The following is a 27,396-nucleotide window of genomic DNA, read 5'->3' as shown; positions in this document are numbered from 1 at the left end:
GACAATGAATGTGTATATGTCCATGAATGACTGAAAAATTGTGCTGAACACTGGAATTTGACACAACATTGTAAAATGATTACAAATCAATAAAAAATGTTAAAAACAAAACAAACAAACAAACAAAAATAGTAGCTGCTAACACTTAATTTCTGTTATCTATGAAGTAGGTACTAATATCCCCATTTTACAGATTGGGAAGTAGAGGCAGAGAAGTTAAGAAACTTTCCCATGGTCCATGGTAAGTGACAGAGCCAGAACACTACCCATGCAGTTGGACACCAAAGTCCATGCTCTTAAACACTCCACTATAAAATCTCTCAAAATTTACTGTCTTCTAATAAGGTGCTGAGGTTGAAATTGATGATGGCAGTATTCTGTTCTTATATTTGGGTCCAAATATTTATGTACAGAGGAACTGCATTATAGCACAGTTCTCATCTTACCTACCTCACAGCCTAAACGCACTCAATAAATATTTATCTCTGCCTACCATGTTCCTTTTCTGTCACCTTTAGTTATCTTCTCTCTGCTAGCTTCAGTCTTTCTCCCTAGGTTTCTTCTCTATTTCGAGGTATCTAGTGTGGGAGAGACTTGACAACTAGTGTATGGGCTTACTATCCTTTCTAACGAAACACATATGAGAAGACCCCAAGATTTGCATGTGTGAGAAGACACTGCGAGGTGTCAAGAGGAACAAGCTGCTCCCATTACTTTCTGAGTCTTATTTCAATGACGATCTCAATTTCATCACAACTGCTACACCCATGTCCAGACTCTTATGCTCTGAACCAAACACTGTCCTTTGTGCTGATCATCAGAGCTAAGGATGGAATTTTTCAAAGCTAAACTATAGAGACAACAGGAAGGAAATGAAAATAGAAAATGCAAGTAGAATAAAAACAACTAATTCTACAATGTTTGGTTTCTGGTTCTACCATGGGAGGCTTTGTATAAAGAAGAAAAGTTAAGAGCATCTTCAGACAATCTGATTTAATTAGTCTGTGGTGGGGTCCTAGCTGATTTTAAAGTACAGTCTTAGTCGAGAACAACTTTCCTAATCTACTGATGGGTCACACTACTGTGACTTGAGTCCTTTGTTTAATTTCAGTTTTGAATAAACTCCAAATGTAAAAAGAATTAATACTATTCTGATTTCAAGTCACATTTTACCTCTTGTCTTCAAAACTGTTGTATCATAAGCCTTCGTTGGCACAGTGGGAGGAAACGGCCGTTGGCTTCGGGCTTTAATGCCAGTGTAGAGATCCTTAGGTGACGTAAAGGTCGGAAACGTGGCACCGCGAGAGATGTGTGTGTGGTAGGGGTGTTCGATCGGGTACGGGGAGCAGATTTCTCTGAGATTTTGTTGAGCGAACCAAACAAAACAGAATAGAAAGAAGTACAGTTGAAAAACTTAATCATCAAGTATTTATTGGCACCCTTCTTTGCGGCAGGTACTGTTCTAATCCCTGGGGATGTGACAGTGAGCAAAGCCCCTATACTCATGGAGTTGGCATTCTGGTGGAATATACACCATAAAATATAGGAACTTAATTTTGCTGGACAAATAAAAAATAAATTTGCTTTTAAATCAATTTTTGATTATAAATCATACTGAATTCATCAGTGGAAAACTTTCATAACTGATATAAAAATATGAAGCAGAAGATGTATGAATTTTGTAGTTTTTGGAATACTATAGGAAGAATTTCTAGTTGCTTTCCATTCCTGCCTCTTGTTTGTAGTACTTCACTTTATGGAATCGTTTTGGGCATTCAGTTTCAGCATGCAAAGTGATCTCTTCCCATCTTGGACCGAACTTTCAAACAGGCCATCTGTTTCTTTAAGCAATCAATCAACAAAATATACTGCCTGTTTGTGTACACAGGACTGTTTAGAAATCAAAAAGCCAAAAATAGCCAGTACACTGAAGGAAAAAAAAAAACCCCAACAAGTTAAAAAGACCAGAGGAGTATAATTTTCTTATCATTTGAAGAACCAACAGAATTCTTAAAAAGAACCAGCAGAGATTTAAAAAGAAAAACTGCGTGAGAGCTGTCTAAATTAGAAAATAAAAATAAAAATAAAAATTAGGAAGTCCATGGAATAGAGAAATATTAAATATAATTAGACAATAAAGTATATGTAAAAAAAGCAAGACCAAGTGTTAGTGGGTGAATTTATGTTCCTCTGCCCTTCCACACCACATTTGTATGTTGAAACACATAGTACCTCAGAATGTGATCTTATCTGGAAAGAGGGACATTGCATGTGTAGTTGGTTAGGATGAGGCCATACTGGAGTAGGGTGAGTCACAGAGGGAGAACGCATGTAAACATGAAGGTAGTAAGGGTAATTCATCTGTGAGTCAAGGAACACCGAAGATTGCCAACAAACAGCTAGAAGTCAGGCAAGAGGCATGAAACAGTGTCTCACAGCTCTCAGAAGGAACCAACTCTGCTGAAACCTTCATTTTGGACTTCTAGTCTCCAGAAATATGAGACAGTCAATTTCTGTTTGTTCTTTTTTTTTTTTTTTAACCTCCAGCAAATATAACCAGGGATGATTCAGACCTTCAACAGAGCGCATGCAAGCAGTGAACAGCAAACACGTACCAGGAATACAGGTGCTCTGGGCTGTTACAGAAGAGCTAAAGAAAGGGTTTCAAAGATGAACTGCATATAAAGTGCTCACAAAGATACCCCACAGAAGCAATGGGAAACCTGTGTACTGTCATATTTATCAGGCCAAAATAAATGCACAGGTTATGCCACAAATGTTCACATTAGAGTCTTGTTAACAGAAAATATTTCCCCACTGTTTTCTAAGTATTGGTAGAATTTACATAACAGCTTCTGCAAGTCACTAAGGATGCTGTGACTATGACATAATGAGAGTAATTTCTGTAAGAAACACATTTTAAAATGTTGCTTCTCCATCATATGCTATTTTTTCAATCCCAGGCATTTCTGTTTGGTTTTGCCATATAGTCTCACCACACTGATGCAACCCTGTACTGAATTCAGCAGCCCTGGCATCTTGGTGGGCTCTCTGAAATACCTCACAGTTTGAGATTCTTAGCAAGTTCCTGATCTTTCATAGATATCACAAGAAGTTAAGATTGATTTGTAAGAGAAAAAAGCCTGGGCAAAAGTCAATTCCAAGGCTAAAGGGTGCTTTTTGTTTCTGTGTAAAGTGTTTCGGTTTTCTTGCCCTTGGCACAGACTCTCTCATTTGAACACATTTTTGAATTGGGTATAGTATTATTTTATCGCTAATCACTAAACTCTTTCCCAATTTATTTACTTTGCTTCAAAAGTGCCACATCAACTACTAGTCCGTGTGGTACAAGGCATGAGGACATCAGCTCTGTGATGACGTGAGAACACAGAATCAGGACATTTCCTGAATTCCAGCTGACTGATGTCCCCTGGAGTCATGAAAATACTGGTGTAGTGACTGCTCTTCCAATGAGCTTTGTTTTCCGTGCTACCCAATGATTTTCATTTGTTCTAAATAAATATTTCCAGTGTTCAATTCAATGGATTCTATAGTGAACTATCCCCTTTGAATTAATTTCCTCTTACAAATCTGCTTGAAAATAAGTAAGCATTTACAGTTTGAGCAAACTGTGTGACTAAAGCAGGAATGAACATGTTTGTACTCATGGTGAGAGTGTCCAGTCTACTTGGGTCAGGAAAGGATGGAGTTTACTGTGGTCTAGTAGAAAACCCATGTTCTAAGGGAGGGTCTTGCACAGGCAAAGCCTTGGGGGCCTGCCTCATTCACCCCCATGTACAGTAGTCAGAAGCAGGAGACCTGGACAAAAAAGGAAGAGATCCCAGGGACAGTGAGGAATGAAATGAGAAAGGCCAGGCTCCCAATATTGTCCAATAGCAAGAGACACTGTGTCATAAAACATACTAGAAAGAATGGCTAAAGGAGTAAGTCGAATGCAGTGATTGTCTTAGGATGTGCTAATTAACTTTTCTGGGTAGAAAATTCATTTTGATTCTCTTGGGTTTTTCCCAGTATTTGCCAGGTTCACCTAAATTCTAAGAATCAGTGGGAATATAAAATCAGTGGGATTAGTTTTTGAACTTTTGATACCATTTTCCATGGACTTGAGGCAGTTTAAGGAAATGTGGTATGAGTATTTCACAAAATGGTCACGTTTGTCCACTGTCCCTAGAAAATATCTCAGTAAATAATCTCAGGAGGAAGACATTGTAACTGCAGCATGAGCAGGAATTACACTCAGAAGACATTGCCTTTAAATATTGTTAAACACAACAGTAACTACAGCAATAATAAAGCACCTATGTGCCAGGCCCTGCGCTCTCTTTATCAGAGAATAACCTGCTAACATCATTTAGCCTCAGGCCAGAGGCCAGGGCAAGGTGACCCCATGTTCTATTAATTTGATGTTAGTAAAGACTTCCTGAACAAAGGCTGTTACGTTTCTTTTCATTATATCTTGTTTTGGCACAGAGACACCAGAAAGAGATCAACTTGTTAATTGAGAAAATAAATTCTAAAGGCCAAGAGCATGTTAAATCTCACACACACACACATACACAAAAGAACCACAAGAACTCCACGAGCTACTTCTTTCTTGGGATTGGTCTCTTTGATAGGAAGTAATTTTGCAAAATGTATTATCTGTAGTTCTTGGAATCTTCTGGTTTTGTCTGTGGCCTGGATTTCGGCTTTGTGTAGAGGTAGGAGCTAGGAAAGCAGGGAGAGGCCCCAGTAAATTCTTTTCACTTGAGATTGAGGCTAAAAGTTTTTCCCCTTCAGATTCTAGAAATGTCTATTCCTTAGCAAATAGTGTTAAGTTGTATCTGGTGATGGTTTAGGAAAATTTTTTTTTTTACTTTAAGACCTGAAAATTATCGACTTCATGTGTCTTGAGTCTATGTACATTATGAAATTTCATTTAATATCTTGTACATATTGCAAATCTTAGCAAAGGTTATTTTTGTTTGTTTAAAAAAAAGCTGCAACTTATACCTTCAACTAAATTTTCAGGTTGTAAGCCATTTAAGTTTTGAGTACAATGACCAGAATGTACATTTATTCCTTTAAATTAAGACTATGTGGAAAATAATTGTCGCTGTTATATTAAATGATTTATAAATATTTTCATTTTGTGTCCCTATATAGAGAAGAAATAATAAGGAAAAGACAGAATATCAAACACTCACTTAACCACATACACATTTAAATGAAGGAATTCAGTTTCTCTTCTATGAACCACTCAGTCAGAGGCATGGGCTGTTTCTGGACTCAATCTGCCCTGCTGAGCCGGTCTACCAAGATTTTTATGAAAACGTTACACAGCTCTTCCAAGGATGCTTGAGGAGTTGCAGTCAAAGGAAGAGACTTTGGAACTTATCAGGCTACAAGCAGAAAGGTGATCTGAGAAAAAGAACCCAACAAAAAAGGCTTTACTTTTCATGTTGTTATGAAAAGAATATGAAAAGTCCAAAACAAAGGCCTTCACATAGCTGTTTTTCAAAAAAGAACCCCCCCAAAACCTATTGTTTAATTTAATAGCATTTTGAGCAGATTTTGCTTTAACTGAAACACAATTTTCAAATGCCAGCTTAATATTTCCGAGAGGGACTAAGTAGCATCATGCAAACACAGTGCTCAGATCTTGGTTTCTAATGTCACTCTCCAATGGAAGGAACTGGGCTCCTTGGAGAAATGGTTGATTCTAGGACTGAGGTAGGCAAGAATGCCAGGAAGTAAGGAAATGCTAAAAGAGAAAAAGAAAACCCCCCACAGTGGTAAGTGATGAAGTACTCAAAAACGGACAAAACCCTCATACACAAACCGCCACAATGATAAGGGTATGGATATAGGAGCCAACTGAAAGAGCTCTCAATGGCCAATCTGAGTAACAAATGAAGCAGTACAGGATTATTACTATAGTATCAAAATAAATATCCGTGAGTCCATACTGAAGTGACTGAATAAATAAATGAACGAGGGAGAAGAGACAAATTTCCCTTAAGAAAGAGTACCAAATAATTTATGTAGGTACTCTGCCCTCAAGAAGGTGGAGTATAAGTCCAGACTTCTAAATGTGGGCTGCACACAGTGACTTTCTTCTAAAGAGTACAGGATGGAAAGAGGAGAAAAAAAGATTAACTGCACACTGAGGGAACCTGATAAACACTACCTCACTAGGTAATCTAGGTTAATATCAACTGTGATAAATTATGTTTATAGCATGTACTTTTGATAGGATAAGATGAAAATGGTTGTTAACCTCTGTGGTCTTCCTTCCCAAAACACTTTACTCCAGTCTAACCATGAGAAAAACACTAGACAAATACTAATTGGGGTACATTCTACAAAATATCTGACAGGTAATCTTCAAAACTATCTAGGTCATTAAAACAAATAAAAAGAAAGTCTGAGAACTGTCACAGCCAAAAGGCGCCTAAGGCGACAAGATGACTAAATGTAATGTGGTGTCCTGCATGGGATCCCAGAACAGAAAAAGGACATTAGGGGAAAACTGAGAAAATCTGAATACTAGTAATGTATCAGTATTGGCTCATTAATTGTGACAAAGGTACCATACTAATGTAAGATGTTCATAATAGGGGAAGCTGGGTATGAGGTAAATAGAAACTCTTTGTACTACTTTTCCAATAATTCTGTAAATCTAAAACACTACTAAATTAAAATATTTATTAAAAAAAGAAAGATTAGCAGGGGATATAACTGGGGGAAATCACTAATACTGTTACCTTGGACTTGTACCAGCCTCTTTTGCTTGTTTTAAAAAAAAACTTCTATGAAAAAAGTCTCACTTGACTTCACACTGTCTGAGACATACAGACGGCCAATATTTTTTCTTGATTATAATAGGGAAGGAAAATATAACTATGTATACTTACCTTACTGTTGAATTAGGTGGTTTGGGCATCCTAGAGTAAAAATGGAAACAAATCTTAATTTATGTTAAGGACTTTTCAAAGCTTACATTCCTATTAGAAACTTGCTTAAGAATAAAGATGTATAATTTGACACAACATTGTAAAATGATTATAAATCAATAAAAAATGTTTTTTAAAAAAAAGAATAAAGATGTATCCCTTTTGCAAAATACAATGTCTTTAAGATAATATTATTGATTGACTTTCTGAAACACTGAGTGTTGACCAGAGTGTTGACCAGTTGTCTATTGATCAATTTTTCCCATTATGCTTATTCTAACTTCAGTCCCACCCACCATCTGTTTTGCATTTCTAACTTCTAATGATAGTAGAGCTCTGGTTCTTAACTGACATTCACTCTCAGAGGCAAAGCACCAAAGTGCTCTGAGGTAGCCTGACACCATGCACGTGGTACAATTACATGACCTAAAGTGACCTGAGTGTGGCCTGATTGGAGAAAACATGTAAGTACTGTGTGTGCTTTGTCCCTTTGCCCAGGATTGCTGATCTCTCATGATAGCAAATGTTGCCCAGTCGCAGAGAGGCCAGGACAAAGCTGAACAAGTTCCCGGAGGCATGCCTTTTCTGAATCAGTTCATTCAAAGGTTGTGTATTTACTAATTACTCTTAGCCCAGCACACTAAGAAATAACAGTGCAGTCCAGGAACAAAGTCCACACTAGAGAAGGATTGTCATCCTCTTTCACGTGATTTCAACAATTAGTTTCAGCCTATGCAAATATTTCTGAAGTATTTCAGTTATGAAAAATAAACAGCATGCCATCATTTGACGGTAAAGGTTAGTAAAATGTGAATATACTGTTTACTTTTTTTATGTTTCTCTGTTTAGAAAGTGGTACATATTTAATAGTCTATAATGTATTATAAATACATAATTCACATGAATCTTAAAAGGTTTATCTTTATTTATTTGGACGCTAAGTTTGTGCACTGAGAACTAAAAAAAAGCATGTCTTGTCTTTCAGTTATGTTTTTGGTTGAGTAGGGGAGTGGGAAGGCAATGAATATAAGAATCTATGCCACAGGAAACTATATTCAATATCTAGTAGTAACCTATAATGAAAATAAATATGAAAAGGAATATATGTAAGGTGTATGTATGAGTGAAACATTATTCTATACACTTGAAATTGACACAACATTGTAAACTGACTATAATTCAACTTAAAAAAAAAGAATCTATGGGATCTAGAATTACCAGATTGGATATTATATATGAAACATTAAGTCAGCATCTAAAATTTTTCTCATGTGACAAATTTAGCTGATATTGACAAGTACATGCCTAAAATTGACTTGATTCAAAATGGAAAAAATAAGAAAAAGAAAAAAAAGCTTTTTAAAAAAAATTCAAAGTTTGAAAGGGTAAAATGAAAATTAAAAATGCTCAGAGACACCAATTTCTTGACCTGAACTTATCCATTATTTTACTGCCACCCTATGCTACAAGTTTACTAATCCTAAAGGGATGAATAAGCCCCAGTAACCACAGATTTCATGTATTTCTGGCTCCCTCTTGTGGCTGAACTCTAGATTAGCTTCTTACCTATAAACAGATTCCTAACAGTTCTAATTAAGTGTAAAAATTGGTATTTTCATTGTTTCTTCAGTGCTGTCAGTGATTTATTCTAAAACTTTTAAAGTATGCTCTTATAATATGTACAAGAGACTTCAAAGAGCAAACAATCATGTAATACAGTAGAAAGTTATTCCTCTAAGCAAATGGTAAATTAAGTATTCCTTATCCAAAAAAGAGACTCAGGGAGTAATTTTATTAAGAGTTATTTGTAGATTGTCATAACACACTTCTCTCATAAAATTCTGATTAAAACTTTTGTTGAGGGTGCTGGGACATTTTCTATGAACCTTTTAAGAAATGCAACAGATTCTTACTAGATTGAATAACTAGATCAAAGGCAGGGAAATGAGCCAAGATGATCTGTATGAATCACTTCAAACATTACTATTCTGTATATATCTCCTATTTTTCTTTCACTTGTTTAAATGCAACAAACTATTAGTAAATTTTAGTGTATCTGTTTTATTTTTGTTGTTTGGACTTGGTTTCTATAATTAATGATCTCTACTGAAAAAAAGGAACATTTTTGTTTTTCTAGAAGTTCTCATTTTGGACCTTTCTATTTCTCATATAACTCATTCCCACTTAAAAATGTTATTTGATCATATAAGGAAAAGGAACCACAGACTTACAAAGAGTCATTTCCATAGACATCACTTTTTTTGTTCTGTGACAAATAATAGAATTGCTCAACAGGAAGCTTTCTGAAAAAGAAGAAAAGACGAAATTGAACATCTTTATAAATTAACACAGTATGATGCTGAGATAGTAAAAAGACAAAAAGACTGATAAAACCATGTATAAATGGTAATTCAATATATGAAAAAGTTTTAAATTAGTGGGAGAAGGTTTGCTTTTCAATAAACAATGCAGGAGAAACTAGCTACTTGGGAAAAAGACTTATTTCATATTATTTATAAAGATAATTCAGATGGATTAAAAATCTAAAAAATTGGGGAAAGCATACAAATATTAAGGGAAAATATACAAAAATATGTTTTCTCTTAGTGATAGAGAAAATATATTAAATAAGATTTAAAAAAAGTCAAAAACCAAAAGGAAATTTGATAACATCAAATGTAAAACTTCTGAAGACAGGACAGGATAAAAAAGCTCAAATAAAACAAAGATTGGAAGAAATACTTACAATAAAGATACATAAAGGATTAATATCCAGAACATAAAGATCTACTAGGGATCTACAGCTAAAAGACAAGCAACAAAAATGGGTGAAGAGTAAGAACATAAAAGGAAATATAAATGGTCATACATAAGAAAACATGAGCATAAGGAAAAAGTACTCAACCTAACCAGAGAAATGCATTCTGATAATGATGATAACCTTTATATTAATTAGATGGGGAAAAATTGTACAGTTTGATAATATAACACAGTTCGCTAAGAGTATGGCAAAGTGGATACTTTTAGACACTACCATGAGAATATAAAGTACTTGGGCTGTATCTACTAAAATTTAAAAAATTCAAGAATTGTATAGAAATGCAAATCAAAACTACAACTAGATATTACCTCACACCAGTCAGAACGGCCATGATTAAAAAGTCTACAAATGATAAATGCTGGAGAAGGTGTGGAGAAAAAGGAACCCCCCTACACTGTTAGCGGGAATGTAAATTGGTGCAGTCACTATGCAGGACAGGATGGAGTTTCATTAAAAAAACTAAAAATAGACTTACTATATGATCCAGCAGTCCCACTCCTGGGCATATATCCGGAGAAAAATATAATTAAAAAAGACACATGTTCCCAATGTACCTCAATGTTCATAGTAGCACTATTTACAATAGCCAAGATATGGAAACAATCCAAATGTCCATTGACAGATGACTGAATAAACATGTGATATATACAATGGAATATTACTCAGCCATAAAAATGTCATTTGCAGCAACATGGATGGACTTGAAGACTGTCATTCTAAGTGACGTAAGCCAGAAAGAGAAAGAAAAATGCCATATGATATCATTTATATGTGGAATCTAAAAATAAGACACAAATGAACCTATCTACAAAAAAGAAACAGACTCATAGACATAGAGAACAAACTTACAGTTATTAGGAGGGAAAGGATAAATTGGGAATTTGAAAACTGCACTTCTTGGGGAGTGATGGAAATGTTAGCTATCTTGATTGTGGTAGTGGTTTCATGGGTGTATACATCTATCAAAATTCATCAAAGTGTACATCTGAGATATGTGCAGTTTACTGTACAGGAACCATACCCTAATAAAGATTTTAAAAATATTTATATATTGTGACCCATAAATTCCACTTAGGACTTTCCCTAGAGAAATATTTATGTATTGGGCTTAAGGAGGCCTGTGCAAGGATATTCATTATATTTAGTTAATACAAAAAAAAAAAGAAAAGAAAAGAAAAAGAAAGAAATACAATGGCTAAGTAATCTGATGTATCCATATTGTGGAATGTTATGACAAATTAAAAAGAACAAGATAGATTTGTATTTACGATCTTTAGATTGCAAAGACAGAAACAGAACCAAGTTTCCTAATACTACATATCAAATGATTCCACACATAAACAAAATGATACCATATCTTTTCCATAGGTACATGTTCAACTGAGGATGTTGTAATTTGAGGCTCCTTATGATTCTGGAGAAAACAGACAAGAAGGATTATACCAAGTGGCTGGGATGATTGATTCTAAATGTCAAGGTCAAGAGGACTGCTGCTACACCACAGTGAGGGAAGGGAGTATTTCTAGAACCTGAAGCATCTTTTGGACATCTCCTAGCATTGCTTCCAGTGGCATAAGGTTAATAGAATAACCGTGTAGTAGCCTCAGAAAGGCAAAGCCATTAAGAGCTTAGATCTCCCATGAACAAAATTTGGGTACGTCCTACCAGGTAATGAACTCCTCAGATGAGGGCTGAGGGCAGGGGAACTTGAAGTGGGTAGTGGAGGAAGGAAATGATAACACCAACAATAGCCTCATGACCAGCTATAGAAAGGAGGACTCTACTCACTTCCCATATTTCCTTCCTTGCTGTGTCCTGTATATTTTATATATATATTAACTAATTTTCTTTTTCTCCTCTCCCTTTTCCTTATTATTTCATATAGGGTGTGCTGGTGATGGTTTACTTTATTAAACGCACAAATATAAACTACTGGGACAGGATTATGACTGAAATGGAGAGGAGTGACCATCACCAGCGATCCTAGACTTGGAACTGGATGCAGGAATTAATGAGACTTTGGGGAGGTGAGTGCATTTTCATTTGAATGAAAAAGTGTTGCATTTTCTTATACTGGAGCGATGGTTGTCAAGCTTTGCTGCATATTAGAATTAGCTGAGGGATTTTATGAACATGCAGATTCTGTTTCAGTAAACCTGGGGTAGGGTCCAAGAGTTTGCCTTCACCATTGCCTAGGTGATGCTGATGTTGCTGGTCCATGGACAACACGTTGAGTTTTCTCATTTTTTTAATCTATGTGATCACTCCTTGTATAATATTCTATTGTCTAAGCATCTTGTCTTTTATTAGAGTCACATACTTATTTCATCCTTTTATAGGGAGTCTATTTTTGTTTCCTGGGCTATGTTGTTTTCCAGACTGGTTTCTTCATGTGTGGGTTTTTTTATATGTCATATTTTTTCTTTTCCCTTTCTGGATTACAAAGTTGCTTTGCCATTTGTCCTCAAATTACATGTGTTTAATTGGGAAGCTCTATCCCAGCTATCTGCTATGATATAGTGTGGGTGAATTGTCCTTGATTCTGTCATCTGAAATGAGTTCGCTTTTCTGTCTGTGCTACAAGCTTGATGACTGAGTACTATTCCTTCTTTTGTCTTCGGTCTGATGAGATGGAGGTCGCAGAGAGGAAGGGCTCAGATAGAGCCTGGGCATCTTGGGTACTACTGTCTAAGATTCCATTAACGTCCTCTACAGGGAGCACTCCTTCCAGTAGGGAAGTACCCATAACCCATGTGCTTCTGCTCATTCCCTGAAGTCAACACAGCATTCTGGAAGAGCACATGTTCTGCAGAACTTCGTTTCTCTTGAGATCTTGCTGTTTCGAAACAGAAGCTTCAACTCTTGAGGCTTTTTTTCTTTTCTAATATTGTTACCTATTTAATCTTTTACTCTTCTCCCCAAATTGAAGAATTAGCAGGATTTTGTAGACTCACCTTGCCTCAATATGCATTTGGAATACAGGGGTGGGGTCAGGTATAATGCCTCTCACCCACTAGTTTGGCTTCCCCCTGTACCCCCAACACTTTCAGGGAGAGTTTGGAAATAAGTGTGGGTGGTTTTATTTTGGTTGCCACAATGAATGCAAGATGCTACTGGTATTGATAGGTAAGGGGCCAGAGATGCTAAAATATCTTTCAAAACTTGGGACAAAAATGCCCCAAATGCCATTTTGAGAAACATTTAGTTTGGGACTAGAATAAACTACATAGATTTTCTTTCCTTGGCACATTAAAATTAGTGGCATAAAGTCGTTCTCATTTTCTTATTTAGGGGCTGCTGGTAAATTTTGTATTTGTTTCATTTTTTTAAGCAATAGGGAAGGGATATTTTGTGATTTTGCTTCATATGGCCATATTAATCTTCAAGTATTATTATGGCTACTGCTACTGCTACTACTACTACCACTACTATCATCATTAATAAACAGTACCAGTTACCAGGAATTTCAGAGTATTCATTAGTTCACAGAGTTCTATAGATCTACTTTACAGCCTTTTAACATTTGACAGTATGTTACAGGAAGAATCCATTTCCCCTTTTTCTTAGACAAAGTAAAAATTATGCTACTTCACCAAATTTATAAAAACAAGTCTCTATGGAAGTGAAAACTAAGTTATAAATTTTCATTACTTTGTGATTTCATTCTTCTAGTGAATGGATGCTGAATTAGATGAATTATGACTTCATTTAGAATGTCTAAACCTTGCAAATTCTGCTTAAGTAGATATTGCTAATGTTCCTTTAAAGCAGTTTTACTTAGTTATGTCAAAAAGCATCAAAGGGACAGTGATTTCCCACACAACGTGATGCTGACATTGCATTGGAATATACATATATAAATACATATACAATTATATTTCCTTTAGTAAGCCATGCTTTTTTAACTTCTTAAATTCAGATGACATACTGTAGGACGTCTCACCTAGACATTTTCCTAAGGAGTAAAACTTTCAATTTCCAAAGTCATATCACTGGAGGGTTGATGAGGCAAAGGAGTGATTCTGTTCCCTCAGGGAGTGGGTTGAGTGTGGCACCACAACACCTCTCCAAAAATCTCCTCCAGGGAATGTGGTAGGATGTGGTTATGAGAACAAGCTTTTACATGGGCCAGATGAGGCTTAAAGAGCTGGAAAATATTCTGTTCTTTGGTTTAAAAGGTTCTTCTTGGGGGAGAAAGAAAAATATTATGATAGAAGTTATTTCTTGTTGGGAAATAAGATAAAACCTATTCTGTAGCTGTTTGCCAAGTGATTTGTATTGTATCAGAAGATATTTAGATTTTGCCTTAAATATATTTTTAAGAGATAAATATGTCAGAATGATAACATTTAACATAAAAGAGTGTGAAGAGACTGGAATACACTAAATTCTATTTTTGAGTTAGGGATGGCTGACATTCTAATTGGAATAAACATTTCCTCTTCCAGTGTCCTAGAGCTGCATTAAGTAAGACACTAACAGAAACCTCTCACTTCAAGCTAGATTTTCTTTAAGAAGCTAGTCTTTGGTTTTCTTCTTTATACACTGGAATTCTGTGAGTATACTTCTAATTCTTTTAGAATATTGTGCATTTTTTAATATACAAGTTTCGGGGACCAGAGCTGTAAACTCCATAAGGAACTATACCACTAATCTCTAGAACAATGTTTGCTATATTCAAATTACTGAATAGACAAAGGAATAGCTAGAGTAAATGAATGAATGAACAGATGAAAAGAACATGGGCTTTGAGTCAAATAGACCTGGACTCAAATCCTTGTTCTGAAACTTCATAACTGTCTGACCCAAGGAAAGGTAGAGTCTCTTGGATCTCTATTTATTGTAAAACCAGGATAGCAACATCCAGTTTACAAAGATATTATAAGTTTGTACTATATTAGAAAGTAAGTTCCATTAGAGTGGGGCTTACACAAATCTGCTGGATGAATTAGTGAACTCGAGGTCCTCACTATCTATAATGTGTTGATACTTGCATCTTTCCAGTTGGACTGAGAGGCCTTTTCATTTGTCTGCTTTTCATTGCTTCACAGAGGCTTTCATAAGGCTGCTGCATGATTGTATTGTAACTGATTTTCTCTCTAGCTGCAGCTTGTCTTTCCTGATTTATTTCTTTGAACTACTTTAGGACAAAAAACTAGAAAAAGTTAGCTAGATTGTTAGTAAACTAGCTTGTTATATAAAGCAGTAGTTATATAAAGCAGTAGTAAGTAGGCTCTGTATGAGGTCTGATGGATTTTGCTTTGAGTAAATTTCATGCCTTTTAGTAAATAGTTAATGTGGCATTTAATTTGCTGCTCAAAATTTTTTTTTGCCTTCTCTTCAGATTTAACCTGTATTTTGAATAAAGTTACTGAAAGAGTAGGTTTAAGGTTTATAAATGACAACTGAAATATTTTAATACTTGAAAATAGTGCCCAATAGACTTTGATGACTATAGACTGATAAACAAATTAGAAATAAAAATTTCCAAAAATCAGGAACATTGGTACAAATTAGGCCAGCTATTTGCTCAAGCAAAAAAATTAATTTAATCTCTCTCAGAACATTCCCATTTAGGTTTAGGTAGAATGTGATTAGCAGGGGAATTAAATGAATCAACATTTCTGATCACACACTTAAACATCTTTAAAGAAAGCAAAAACACCTATAGCATATTTTTTTTACTGGCTTGATAATTAGAAATTATATAATTAGTTTTCCTATCTGTGTCCTTTCATAAATAGTAAGAGAAATAAGTTTGGAAATAGATTTAAGTTAACAAAAGACGCATAATAGAAATAGAACTGAATAATAAAGACCTCTATGTGAGGGGTGGAAAGTTTATTTACCTTGCCCAGGTTTCTCCGCCAAATCCATAATGCTGATGTCCTTTGCCCATGACACGAGGAGGTTCACATTTTGGCCTGTGTTCCTCAGGAAGTGAAATGGGTATCACCCCACCATATTCCCTTTCAGTGCCCCAGGGGAGCCTACATCGTTGGAGCGACTCCCTTAACTCCTGATATCTGTGAAAAAAAGAGACTCTTGAAATAGCTTCAGCATGGAATGCTATGGTCTGAATGCTTGCATCCCTCCAAATTCATACATTTAAATCCTAATGCCAGATGTGATGGTGTAAGAAGGAGAAGCCTTCATGAATGAGATGAATGCTCTTATAAGAGAGACTCCAGAGATCCTGCTCGCCCCTTCCACCATGTGAGGATACAGCGAGAAGGTGCTGGCTATGAACCAGGAAGAGGGCCCTTACAGGAACACAACTGTACTGGTGCTGTGATCCTGGACTTTCAGCCTCCAGGACTATGAGAAATAAATGTTTGTTAGATATAAGCTACCCAGTCTGTGGTATTTTTTCAAAGCAGTGTGAATGGACCAAGACAAACAACTAAAATCCCTGTAGTTTTAACTTTTTGAAGTACAGTCAAACTGTTTTCCACAGTGGCTGCATCAATTTACATTCCCACCAGCAATGTACAAAGGTTCCAATTTCTTCACACTCTTGCTAACACTTGTTAATATGATTATTTTTTAAAGTCATAGCCATTCTAGAAGGTGTTAAGTGGTATTGCATTATGGTTTTGATTTGCATTTCCTTAATGACTAATGAATGATGTTGAGCATCTTTTCCTGTGCTTATTGGCCATTTGTATATCATCTTTAGAAAAATGTCTATTCAGGTCCTTTGCCATTTTAATTATTGGGTTGTCTCACTTGTGGACATATATGCATCCAATATAGGAGCACCTAAATAATATAAAACAAAATACTAACAGATATAAATGGAGAAATTGATGAGGACATAATAATATTGGAGACTTTAACACCCCACTTACATCATTGGACAGATCTTCCAGACATAAAATCAATAAGCAACAGAGATACTAAATGACACAATAGAACAGTTGGACTTGGTTGATATTTTTAGGACATTATATGCCCCCCAAAACAGAATATACATTCTTTTCAAGTGTGCACTGAACATTGTCTAGGATAGACCACATACTCGAACACAAAAGAAGCTCCAACAAATTTAAGAGGACAGAAATTACTTCAAGCATCTTTTCTGACTATGAAGGTATAAAACCAGAAATCACCGTAGAAAAACAAACAAGAAAAAAATGACTGCATGGAGACTAAACAACATGCTACTAAAGAACCAATGGGTCAACAATGAAATCAAAAAAGAAATTAAAAAATAGCTTGAGACGAATGACAATGAAAACACAACCACACAAAATCTATGGGATGCAGCAAAAGCAGTCCTAAGAAGGAAGTTCACTTCATACAGGGCTTCCTTAAAAAACAAGAACAATCTCAAATAAACAACCTAACCTACCACCTTAAAGAATTAGAAAAAGAACAAACAAAACCTCAAGTCAGCAGAGGGAAAGAAAGAATAAAGATCAGAGAGGAAATAAACAAAATAGAGATTTACAAAACAGTAGGAAAAAATCAATCAAACCAAGAGCTGTTTTTTTGAAAGAGTAAACAAAATTGACAAACCTCTGGCCAGGCTCACCAAGAAGGAAAGAAGACATAAATAAACAGAACAATAAATGAAAATGTGGAAATTATAACCAACACCACAGAAAAACAAAAAACCATAAGAGAATACTATGAACAACTGTAAGGCAACAAATTGGACAACCTAGAAGAAATGGACAAGTTTCTAGAAACATACAGTCCACCAAAACTGAATCAAGAGAAATAGATTTGAACAGACTGACCACTAGAAGTGAAATAGAATCAGCAATAAAAAAACCTCCCTGAAACGAAAGTCCTGGACCAGATGGCTTCACTGAGGAATTCTATCAAACTTATAAAGAAGAACTCATACCAATCTTCTCAAATTCTTCCAAAAGACTGAAGAGGGAATATTCCCAAACTCATTCTATGAAGCCACCATCACCCTGATACCAAAACCAGACAAACACACTACCAAAAAAGAAAATTATAGGCAAATATCATTGATGAACATAGATACAAAAATCCTCAATAAAATATCAGCAGACAGAATCCAGCAACATATAAAAAAGATCATGCACCATGATCAAGTTGGATCATCCATGGGACACCAGATGGTTCAACAGATGCAAATCAATCAGTGTGAACACTGTTATCAACAAAAGAAAGGACAAAAATCACATAATCATCTCAAGAGATGCAGAAAAGGCATTTGATAAAATCCTACACCCATGGATGATAAATAACTCTTACCAAAGTGGGTATAGAGGGAACATATCTCAACATAATAAAAGCTACTTATGACAAACCCACACCCAGCATAATACTTAACAGTGAAAATCTGAAAGCCTTCCCACTAAAATCTGTAACAAGACAAGGATGCCCACTCTCACCACTTCTATTCAACATAGTCTTGGAAGTCCTAGCCACAGAAATCAGGCAAGAAAAAGAAATAAAAGGGATCCAAATTGGAAGAGAAGAGGTAAAACTGTCACTATATGTGTATGGCATGATATTATATATAGAAAACCCTAAAGGCTCCACATAAAAACTACTAGAGCTGATAAAAGAATTCGGCATGGTAGCACGATACAAGATTAACATACAAAAATCAGTTGCATTTCTTTACACTAACAATGAAATATCAGAAAAAGAGTAAAGAAACAATTCCCTTTAAAATCGCATTCAAAACAATAAAATACTTAGGAATAAATCTGACCAAGGAGGTGAAAGATTTATCACAGAGAAATACAAAACATTGATTAAGGAAATTAAAGATAACTTAAAGAAATGGGACGATATCCTATGCTCTTGGATCAGAAGAATTAATATTGTTAATATAGCCATACTGCCCAAGGCAATCTACAGATTTAATGCCATCCCAATCAAATTACCCATGACATTTTCACAGAAATAGAACTAGAACAAATAATCCTAAAATTTATATGGAATCATGAAAGACCTAAAATTGCCAAAGTGACACTGAAGAAAAAGAATGAAGCTGGAATGGACCCTCTCCGATTTCAAACAGTGCTGCAGAGCTACAGTAACAAAAACAGCATGGTATTGGTACAAAAACAGACATATGGATCAGTGGAGCAGAATGGAGAGCCCAGAAGTTAACCCACACATTTACGATCAATTAATCTTCAACAAAGGAGGAAAGAATATACAACGGAGAAAAGAAAGTCTCTGCAGAGTGGTGTTGGGAAAACTGAGCAGCCACATGTAAATCAAGGAAGTGGGAAACACCTTCACACCATACACAAAAATAAACTCAAAGTGGCTTAAAGACTTAAACATGAGACAAAACACTGTAAACTTCCTAGGAGAAAACACAGGCAAAACAGTTCATGACATAGATCTTAGCAATGTTCTCCTAGGGCAGTCTACCAAGGCAATAGAAATAAAAGCAGAAATGAACAAATGGGACCTAATTGAACTTATGAGCTTTTGCATAGCAAAGGAAACCATAAGCAAAATAAAAAGACAACCTACAGAATGGGAGAAAATATTTACAAATGACGTGACTGAAAAGAGTTTAATTTCCAGAATATATAAACAGCCCATACAACTTAATAACAACAACAAAAAAAACACAGCCCAATCTAAAAACGGGCAGAAAACCTAAACAAGCAATTCTCCAATGAAGACATACAAATGGCCAATAGGCACATGAAAAAATGCTCAATGTCACTAATTATCAGAGAAATGCAAATCAAAACTACAATGAAGTATCACCTCACACCAGTCAGAATGTCCATCATTAAAAAGTCCACAAATGATGAATGCTGGAGAGGGTGTGGAGAAAGGGAACATTTCTACATTGTTGGTAGGGATATAGTTTAGTGCAGCCATTGTGGAAAACAGTATGGAGATTCCTCAGAAAACTAAAAAATAGACCTATCATATGATCCAGCAATCCTACTCCTGGGCATATACCTGGAGGGAATTCTAATTTGCAAAGATACGTGCACCCAATGTTCACTGCAGCACTATTTACAATGGCCAAGACACGGAAATAACCTAAATGTCCATGGATAGATGACTGGATAAAGAAGTTGTGGTATATTTATATAATGAAATACTATTCAGTCATAAAAAAGAGTAAAATAATGCCATTTACAGCAACATGGATGGATCTGGAGATCATCATTCTAAGTGAAGCAAGCCAGAAAGAGGAAAAAAAAATACCATATATCACTCATATGTGGAATCTGAAAAAAAAAAAAAAACCACAAATGAACTTATTTACAAAACAGAAACAGGCTCACAGACATAGAAAACAAACTTACAGTTACCAGGGGGAAAGAGAATGGGAAGGGATAAACTGGGAGTTTGAGATTTGCAGATACTAACTACTATATATAAAATAGATAAACAACAAGTTTCTACTGTGCAGTGTAGGGAACTGTGTTCAATATCTTGTGGTAGCCTATAATGAAAAAGAATATGAAAAGGAATATATGTATGTACATATGTATGACTGGAACATTATGCTGTACATTAGAAAGTGTACATCTTTTTTCAATTAAAAAAAGAAAATGCTGTTAAAATAAAAATTGGGGTTGTCTTTTTATTATTGAGGCATAAGAATTCTTTTATATTCTAGACATAAGTCCCTTATCAGATATATGATTTGCAAACATTTTCTCCTATTTTGTATGTTGCGTTTTATTTTCTTGACAGTGTCCTTTGAAGCACAAGTTTTTTATTTTGATAAAGTCCAATTAATTTATTTTTTCTTTTGTTGCTCATTTTTGGTGTCTTATCTAAGAATACACTGCCAAGTCTAAGATCACAAAACTCTTAAAAATATCGGGCTAAAGCTCTGTGTCCTAAGTAGGAAGGATTTAATGTCTTCCAATTTCCAGTAATGGCAGTCTGGATTATTTGGACTAACCGTCCCACCGAAAACAACTAAAAATGCTGAGAAAGGAGTTTTGAGGTTGGTGAACACGTGGAGATGGGTGGAGAGCAGTGTCTTCAGAGAGCATGGAAGTTCTGTGCCTCATCCTACATACCTTGCCTTATGCATCTCTTCCACCTGGCTGTTCATAAGTTATATCCTTTTATAATCAACCAGTAGACTATCATCAAGAAATGAACAGTACAATGTTCAAGAGAACAAAGAACATCCATTCATCACAATTTCCACAGCATAGCAAAAAGATGACATGTCACTGTAGACAAGGACTCTGACACAGTCACCACAGAATCCCCAGGATATAGCATAGTGCCCTGCAAATATATGGTGCTCAACAAATATTTATTGACTAGGTCGTTTTCCTACATACAATGATATGAAAATCTTAGAAAGGGAACCAATAGTACTTTGGGTTTAATTTTACTGGAGAAGTTGAATTCTGTTTCTATTAGACTGTTTTAATTTGCCTAGAGAACACAAAACAGAACAAAACAAAATGCTGGGGGCAGGGGAAAGAAAAGCACCTTCTTAAAAGCAACTCATTGTTAACAAGACAGAAAGGGATACCAGGGCTCCATAAGAGGAAAAATAGGAATTCAAAGAGGTAAACAAGCACAGAAGCCACTTTTGCCCTTAGGGCAGTGCCATTTCTGGCAATTTCATTTTTGAATGGAATGAAGAACTAATACTTGTGATTATCTTATAATTGGAATGCATTATCTCATAAAGTCACTAGATAGGGGTTGGCAAACTATGGCCCATAGGCGAAATCTACCTATTGCCATTTTTGTAAGAAAAATTTCATTGGAATGCAGTAATGACCATTTATTTGTATACTGGTTATTGTCTATGGCTTTTTCACCCTGTAACGGCAGAGTTGAATAGTTTGACAGAGACTGTAAAGCCTGAAATATTTACTATCTGGTTCTTTACAGAAGTTTGCCAACCCCTGCACTAGAAGAATCTGGTGACCACTGACTTGGGTGCTGTAGAACGGATGTAGGCATTCGGCTCTCAGCTCTCTGAGGTATGATCTATGGCTATGATCAACAGACACAATTTGGGGGGCATGACAAGTGAAAAATATTTAAACACATTTGATTAATGACAACCTAAGCTTTAATATCTAAGTTTTTAAAAGTTACATTTAAATTAGATGAGTCAATTTCTCAGCATCTGACCCTCATATATTACACTGTCCTAGGAAGATGAGCCAGTAGAATATGTTAATCAATCATTTGGGCTGGCATTTATTTGAAGCCAGTAAGTTGCAGGAAACCATTTAAAATAAAAGGTAAAGCAAAAGAAAAGTCATATTTCTCTTTTATTTTAGGGTTTCACAGTTCCTTCCTTAGCTTTAATACTAGCAGCATTTATAGATGGAACTAACAAAATAAATATTGAAATTTTAGGATTAAATAATTTTAAAGCTTAACTAATACATGGCTCCATAACAAAGCAAATAATAAGTTGTTAGTGCTGCAATCTGTAGTCACATAAAATTAAGTGTTTATTTTTGAGAAAGATATGTTCCCTATGGATGAACTAATATCTCACTTTAGAGTCACTTTACAGAATTTTGACTTAGGGGGGTTGAATTTAGCCAGTAATTATTAGAAGACATGACTAAAGGAAATCTCAGAACAAACATACTCTCATTCTTAGTTGACAGATAGCTAACAGTCAAAAAAAATGTTTTTGAGAATCAGAAGGCAATGGAATGAACCCAGAAACAAAATGAGAATTTATAATTAAATCTTAAGCTATTCTCAAGGCACTTCCTTAATTGACATGTTTGTTTTATTAATGAGCTAGGAAACTTGCTAGAGGTAAGATGTCAATTGAATGGAAAAAGGAGGCAGGAATCTGTGATTTTGAATATCTGTGCCTGCCGTTCTTAAGTTTTCAATGGAAGAAATACAAAAGAACACCACCATTTATTAATATTTTAAAGGAGATCAATTAATTATACATAATACTGACTAATATAGTTGTTCCAAAATATACCAGTGAAGAAAGTAACTGAAGTGTAAACATTAACTCACCCTTGGTCAATGGGCAAGCCAGAACCATAATCTTGGTTTTCTTACTGTTTTCAGTGCTTTCTGCTAGCGCAGTGGTTCTCAAAATAAGCTGAAAAACTTTTAAAATGCAGATTGCCTGGACCCATCCCAGACCTAGTGAGCTAGAATATCTACAGACAGAGCCCAGGAACTTGCATTTTCAGAACACTCCTCAAGTGATTTTGATGTACCTGGCTGACTGACCAATGCTGGGTAACAGTGGACTTAGACTATGTTGCCTATTCTGGAAAGAAAAAAAGTAGGTGGATGTGAGGAAATCATTTTCCATCTCTGTTTAAATTGTCAAGTTAGTTCAAAATGCATTATAGTACTTTAAAAAGGCATCCTTTTAAGTACATCCATGTTTAGAAAATTAAGCTGCTGAGAGGTAACATATGCTAGGACTTATGTTCATCCTTACCATTATGAAGGGTAATCCCTAAAAGCCAGGAGCTTTTCGTTTTTCATTGTTTTGTTTTTGAGATATCTTGAGGTTTGAGTTGGGAGCCACAGACCCTGAACCTGGTCTGAAGAAGTAAGCCTTAGCTCTGATAGAGGAGAGTTACCAATACTATCCTGAGGACACTTTCCAGAGCAGTTCAGAGGAATACCATTGACAGGAAAAGGAACTTCTATTTTTGCAGGCTGCCCAGCTGCTTTTCAAAATGTCATTAAAAGGAGGGATTGAGAATACATGATCATCCTGGCTTCCCCATCTAGGGACTATGAAAGGAAAGAATTCACATGGAATAAAAGGAAAAGCAAATTTTATTTATTAGGAGCTAGGAACATGGTTGTACCCAGATATTGCTTCAAATAATATCTTATTAAAGCTTATAGGTGACTGAACATATGCTGTATTTAATTTTATAGTTAATGAAAAGCAGTATTTTCTCAAAGATGTTTTGTTTAAACTTCATGCCATTTAAAGTGTTTTGGAGCCAATTACTAATCAACCATATGACTATTTAGGAAGAGGGATTAAAATTTCAGTGAAGTGCCTTATATGAATGCTTTTCATGGAATAATGAATTCCACCAGATATGACAGCCCTAAATTTCTACTCAGATCCTTTTTGGTCAAATATAAACCCTTACATTGCTGCTTTTGAGCCAGAGACAACTGCTAACCCCCAGATCACATACAATCTGCTAAGGGTTTCCTCTGACTCCAGGCAGGGAAGCCCTGCCTAATCAGATGGTCCTTGGAGCTGAGTAGGAATTTAGGGCTGACAGCCGCTTGTGGGAATCAGGTAACAGTAGAAGAGGAGGTGCAGCAAGGACTGAGTCAGCTGAAAGGAGCTGAGCTCTCTTTTCCACAAATATGAAAATATTTCTTTTCATTAAGTAAAAATAGCAGTTTGCAAAAAATATGTTGAATATGATCTTCAAATTTAAAACAAAAAGTGGAGAGGACACATATGGAGATGTTAACAATGGTTACTGTTTCTGGAAAAAGGAAGTACAGAGGTTTTCTTCCTTGTGTGTTTTTTTTTTTTCCACTTTTTAAAAAAACTGAGTTATAGTCAGTTTACAATGTTGTGTCAATATCTGGTGTACAGCACAATTTTTCAGTCATACATGAATAACTTGTGCTTTAATTTCATAATTTTTCCTTCTGTTGTAAAAATGGAAAATTTGTTTTCTTTATGGATTTCCATGATGTCTAAAGTATTTATAAGGAGATAAGTGTTAGTTTTATAATTAAAGAAAAAAGATTGATTTTTATTTTTTCATATAAAGAGTATGTTTACAAATTCCATGGAAGTCTGATCAAGATGGTGAAAGCCTGGATGCAAGAAGAAAAAAGAGTAAAGTCTGTTCAGAACCAGTGTTTCATCTGGCAAGGAGAACTCAGAGCCACAAGAATCTTCAAACTCTTGGAGGGCTGCTAGCATGGAGATTATGAATTATTCTTATTTTGAATTGCTGTAGAGGGAAAAACTAGGGTCAGCAGATGGAAGGAGGAAAAGTTTTTGAGTAGAAAGAAAATTATCCAACAATCAGGAGCATTAAAAAATGGAATGGACTGCTTGTGTGGTAATGATGTCGCATTTTGGGAGTATTTAAACTGAAGCTAGCTGACTTCTTGTCTGATTTCTTAAAGAAAGAATTTTAAAAAAAGATTAAAATATTATTGACATATAACATTATATTAGTTTCAGATACAGAACATAATGATCCAATATTTGTTTATTTTGTGAAATGATCACAAGTCCAGTTAGCATCCACCACTATACAGTTACAAATTTTTTTTCTTGTAATGAGAACTTTTAAGATCTGCTGTGTTAGCAACTTTCAAATATATAATGCAGTACTATTAACTATAGTCACCATGCTGTACATTACATCCCCATGACTTACTTATTTTGTGATTGGAAGTTTGTACCTTTCAGTCATCTTCTTAAAAGAGAAAGAATTCTTAAAAGAGATATCTGAACAAGTGAAATCATAAAACAAACAAAAAGCAAGAAAACAACCACACAGGTGATTTTTCACCATCCAAGTGTTTTGAGATTTTTTTTTCTCTCAAAATGAATCAAGTAAATACAATACAGAAAAGCTGGCACTAAGGTTTAAGAAAATTACTCTATACCTCGTACTTCATATATAAAATGGGGATAATAGTACTTATCTCATAGGGCTGTTGTAAATATTTAAAAAATTACATACAAAATATTTGGCACAGTGCCAACATATGGAAAAAGCTCAATAAATGTTAGATGCAATTTCAAACAATCTGTAATCAATGTGATACAGAATATTTGGTAAAGCAAAAATTTACACAGCAACAATGAATAACAGATTTTGGGAGTATTTTTGAGCAGATGGTGTTAGAGGATGACAGGGAACCACTACACTACATCTTATGAAATAAAAAAAGTTTGATTAAAACATTAATTTGCAAATGAAGGAACTGATCACTCTAGAGTTCTAGAATATAGTGGATGAATTTGATACCTGCCTTTTAAAAATACACACCAACTTACTTTTCACTTCTTACTTCTTATCAAGTTCCTAACAGACATGGACACTTCAACGTTTAGTTAATCGTCATGTTATGCCTTCCCTGTGATGTGATAAACACAAGAGCCCCTAACCAGATATGCTTTTTCTCATACACAGAAACATTCTAGCTAATATATTAAAACCCTTTTAAATTGTTTGCTTTCTCTATTTTTTGTTTTACCTGAGCTCTGAGGCAGTTGGGCGAACAGCTGTTTGTAGTGGAGTGTGCAATTCATTAGAGTAAAAGGTGTCTGACAAGATGTCAGCTCCTTCAAGCTCCCTGCAGTAGTAGGGCCTGCCGTGAATTACCTCCATGTTTCTTGGCTAAAAAGGCACAATCTGCAAAAGAAAAGGCGGACGCACTTGATTAAGGAGACAATTGACTTGGTCACTATCACACTGTTCTCCCTCAGGGCAGGCAGGAAACATGGTTTGTACTGCTAAATTGTACTGCTAATTCTGTGCAACACAATGCTGCACAGAAATCATGGGCTTACTTCCTCACAGAGAGCCTGTATGTGGACCCTCAGGGGTCATGTCAGTAATAGAAACTGCAGTTCTGTGGAAATGAATTTCAACGGAAGCAAATCCACAAAGTGAAAGAACTCAAGTAGAGTCTGAACACGACGTGGATGACTTGTTGGCCCATACAAGGCCTGCACCTTGCGGACATCGACTAAAATTCAATTCTTGCCTCAATTTTAACCATAACTATTCAAGAAAACACAGCTGACCCCCCGCTCTGGTCTTTTTAAAAACGCAGGTAGATTCCTCATCCGACAGAATCAACAGCTGTGCTTCTAAAGTCTTCAGGGATTCTGAACGAGAAATTCTCTGTAGAAAGTGGAGAATCAGCGGCGCACCACCATGAGCCGGACCCACCCCTCCCTCGGACTTGGAGGGGGAAGCCGAGGACGCTCCCTCAGCGCCCGGCCCAGCTGTGCCTAAGGGGTTCGGACGCACCTGGGACATCAGCCTGGGAGTAGTCCGCGACCGACCGCGCCTCCCCTTCCCCTCCCCAGAGCTGGTGGGCCTCTGCGGGGCGTGGAATTCCGCCGCCGTCCGCACCTGCGGCCCGGGGAGCTTGCGTGCAGGTGCGGGTGAAGGGGAGAGAGGGTCGGCAGGCAGGCCAGGGGTGGGGTTGAGGGTGCCTGTGACGGCAACCGTGACCGTGGCACTAGGTAATGCATTCTTGCGGGGCGGCAGGCTTTGGGAGGCGAGTAGGAGGCGGCAGGCGGCTCCTAAAGGTTTCAGAAGAAGCCAGCCTGCGAGAGAACTGAAATCGGACGGAAGGTGAGGAAAGGGAACGAAACGTCTACTTCCGGGGCGAAAAAAAGTCTTCTGCTGCCCTAGGCCTTAGGCCCCGCCCCGCCCCCGGGCGCGCCCTGCCGGCCGCGTCTTTTTCTCCTTCGAGAGCTTCCGGTTCTAGAGCTGTTCCCGCCACCAGCGTTCTCTGTGGACTGGGCGGTGGAGCAGTGCAGGGCCAGGGATACGCTGGTGAGCTGAGAGCCTCCGATTCGTCCGTGTTCCTTAATCCCAGACCCCACGGCCTAGTCAGGGCGGCCCCCGCAGACTCATCAAGTGCAGCCCCTGATTCCTGCCCGTCAGAGCCATGGCTCTTCCTGCCCTGTGTGGGCGC

At 36.4% G+C, this 27,396-nt stretch overlaps 1 protein-coding gene across 2 annotated transcripts in view; it reads right to left on the bottom strand.

The window, feature by feature from the left end:
* The window catches only part of SPMIP4 (sperm microtubule inner protein 4), a 39,431-nt gene extending 12,548 nt beyond the window's left edge, over window positions 1–26,883 (bottom strand). The window contains exons 1-6 of one of the 2 annotated variants that reach the window (XM_031674120.2): window positions 26,721–26,883; window positions 25,939–26,096; window positions 15,627–15,803; window positions 9,188–9,259; window positions 6,918–6,947; window positions 1,174–1,355 (exon numbers count right to left, since the gene is read on the bottom strand). In XM_031674120.2, the coding sequence (XP_031529980.2) occupies window positions 1,174–1,355; window positions 6,918–6,947; window positions 9,188–9,259; window positions 15,627–15,803; window positions 25,939–26,072 (595 nt within the window). In that variant the 5' untranslated portion in view covers window positions 26,073–26,096; window positions 26,721–26,883. The remainder of the gene's footprint in view (window positions 1–1,173; window positions 1,356–6,917; window positions 6,948–9,187; window positions 9,260–15,626; window positions 15,804–25,938; window positions 26,097–26,720) is intronic. The other variant, XM_072964811.1, reaches the window with a different exon arrangement.
* Between the last annotated feature and the right edge of the window lie 513 nt (window positions 26,884–27,396).

Source organism: Vicugna pacos, chromosome 7, assembly GCF_048564905.1.
Source record: "Vicugna pacos chromosome 7, VicPac4, whole genome shotgun sequence".
NCBI lineage: Eukaryota > Metazoa > Chordata > Mammalia > Artiodactyla > Camelidae > Vicugna > Vicugna pacos.
Note: the sequence above shows the minus strand (reverse complement) of the source record. Positions and strands in the feature narration are given on the sequence as shown.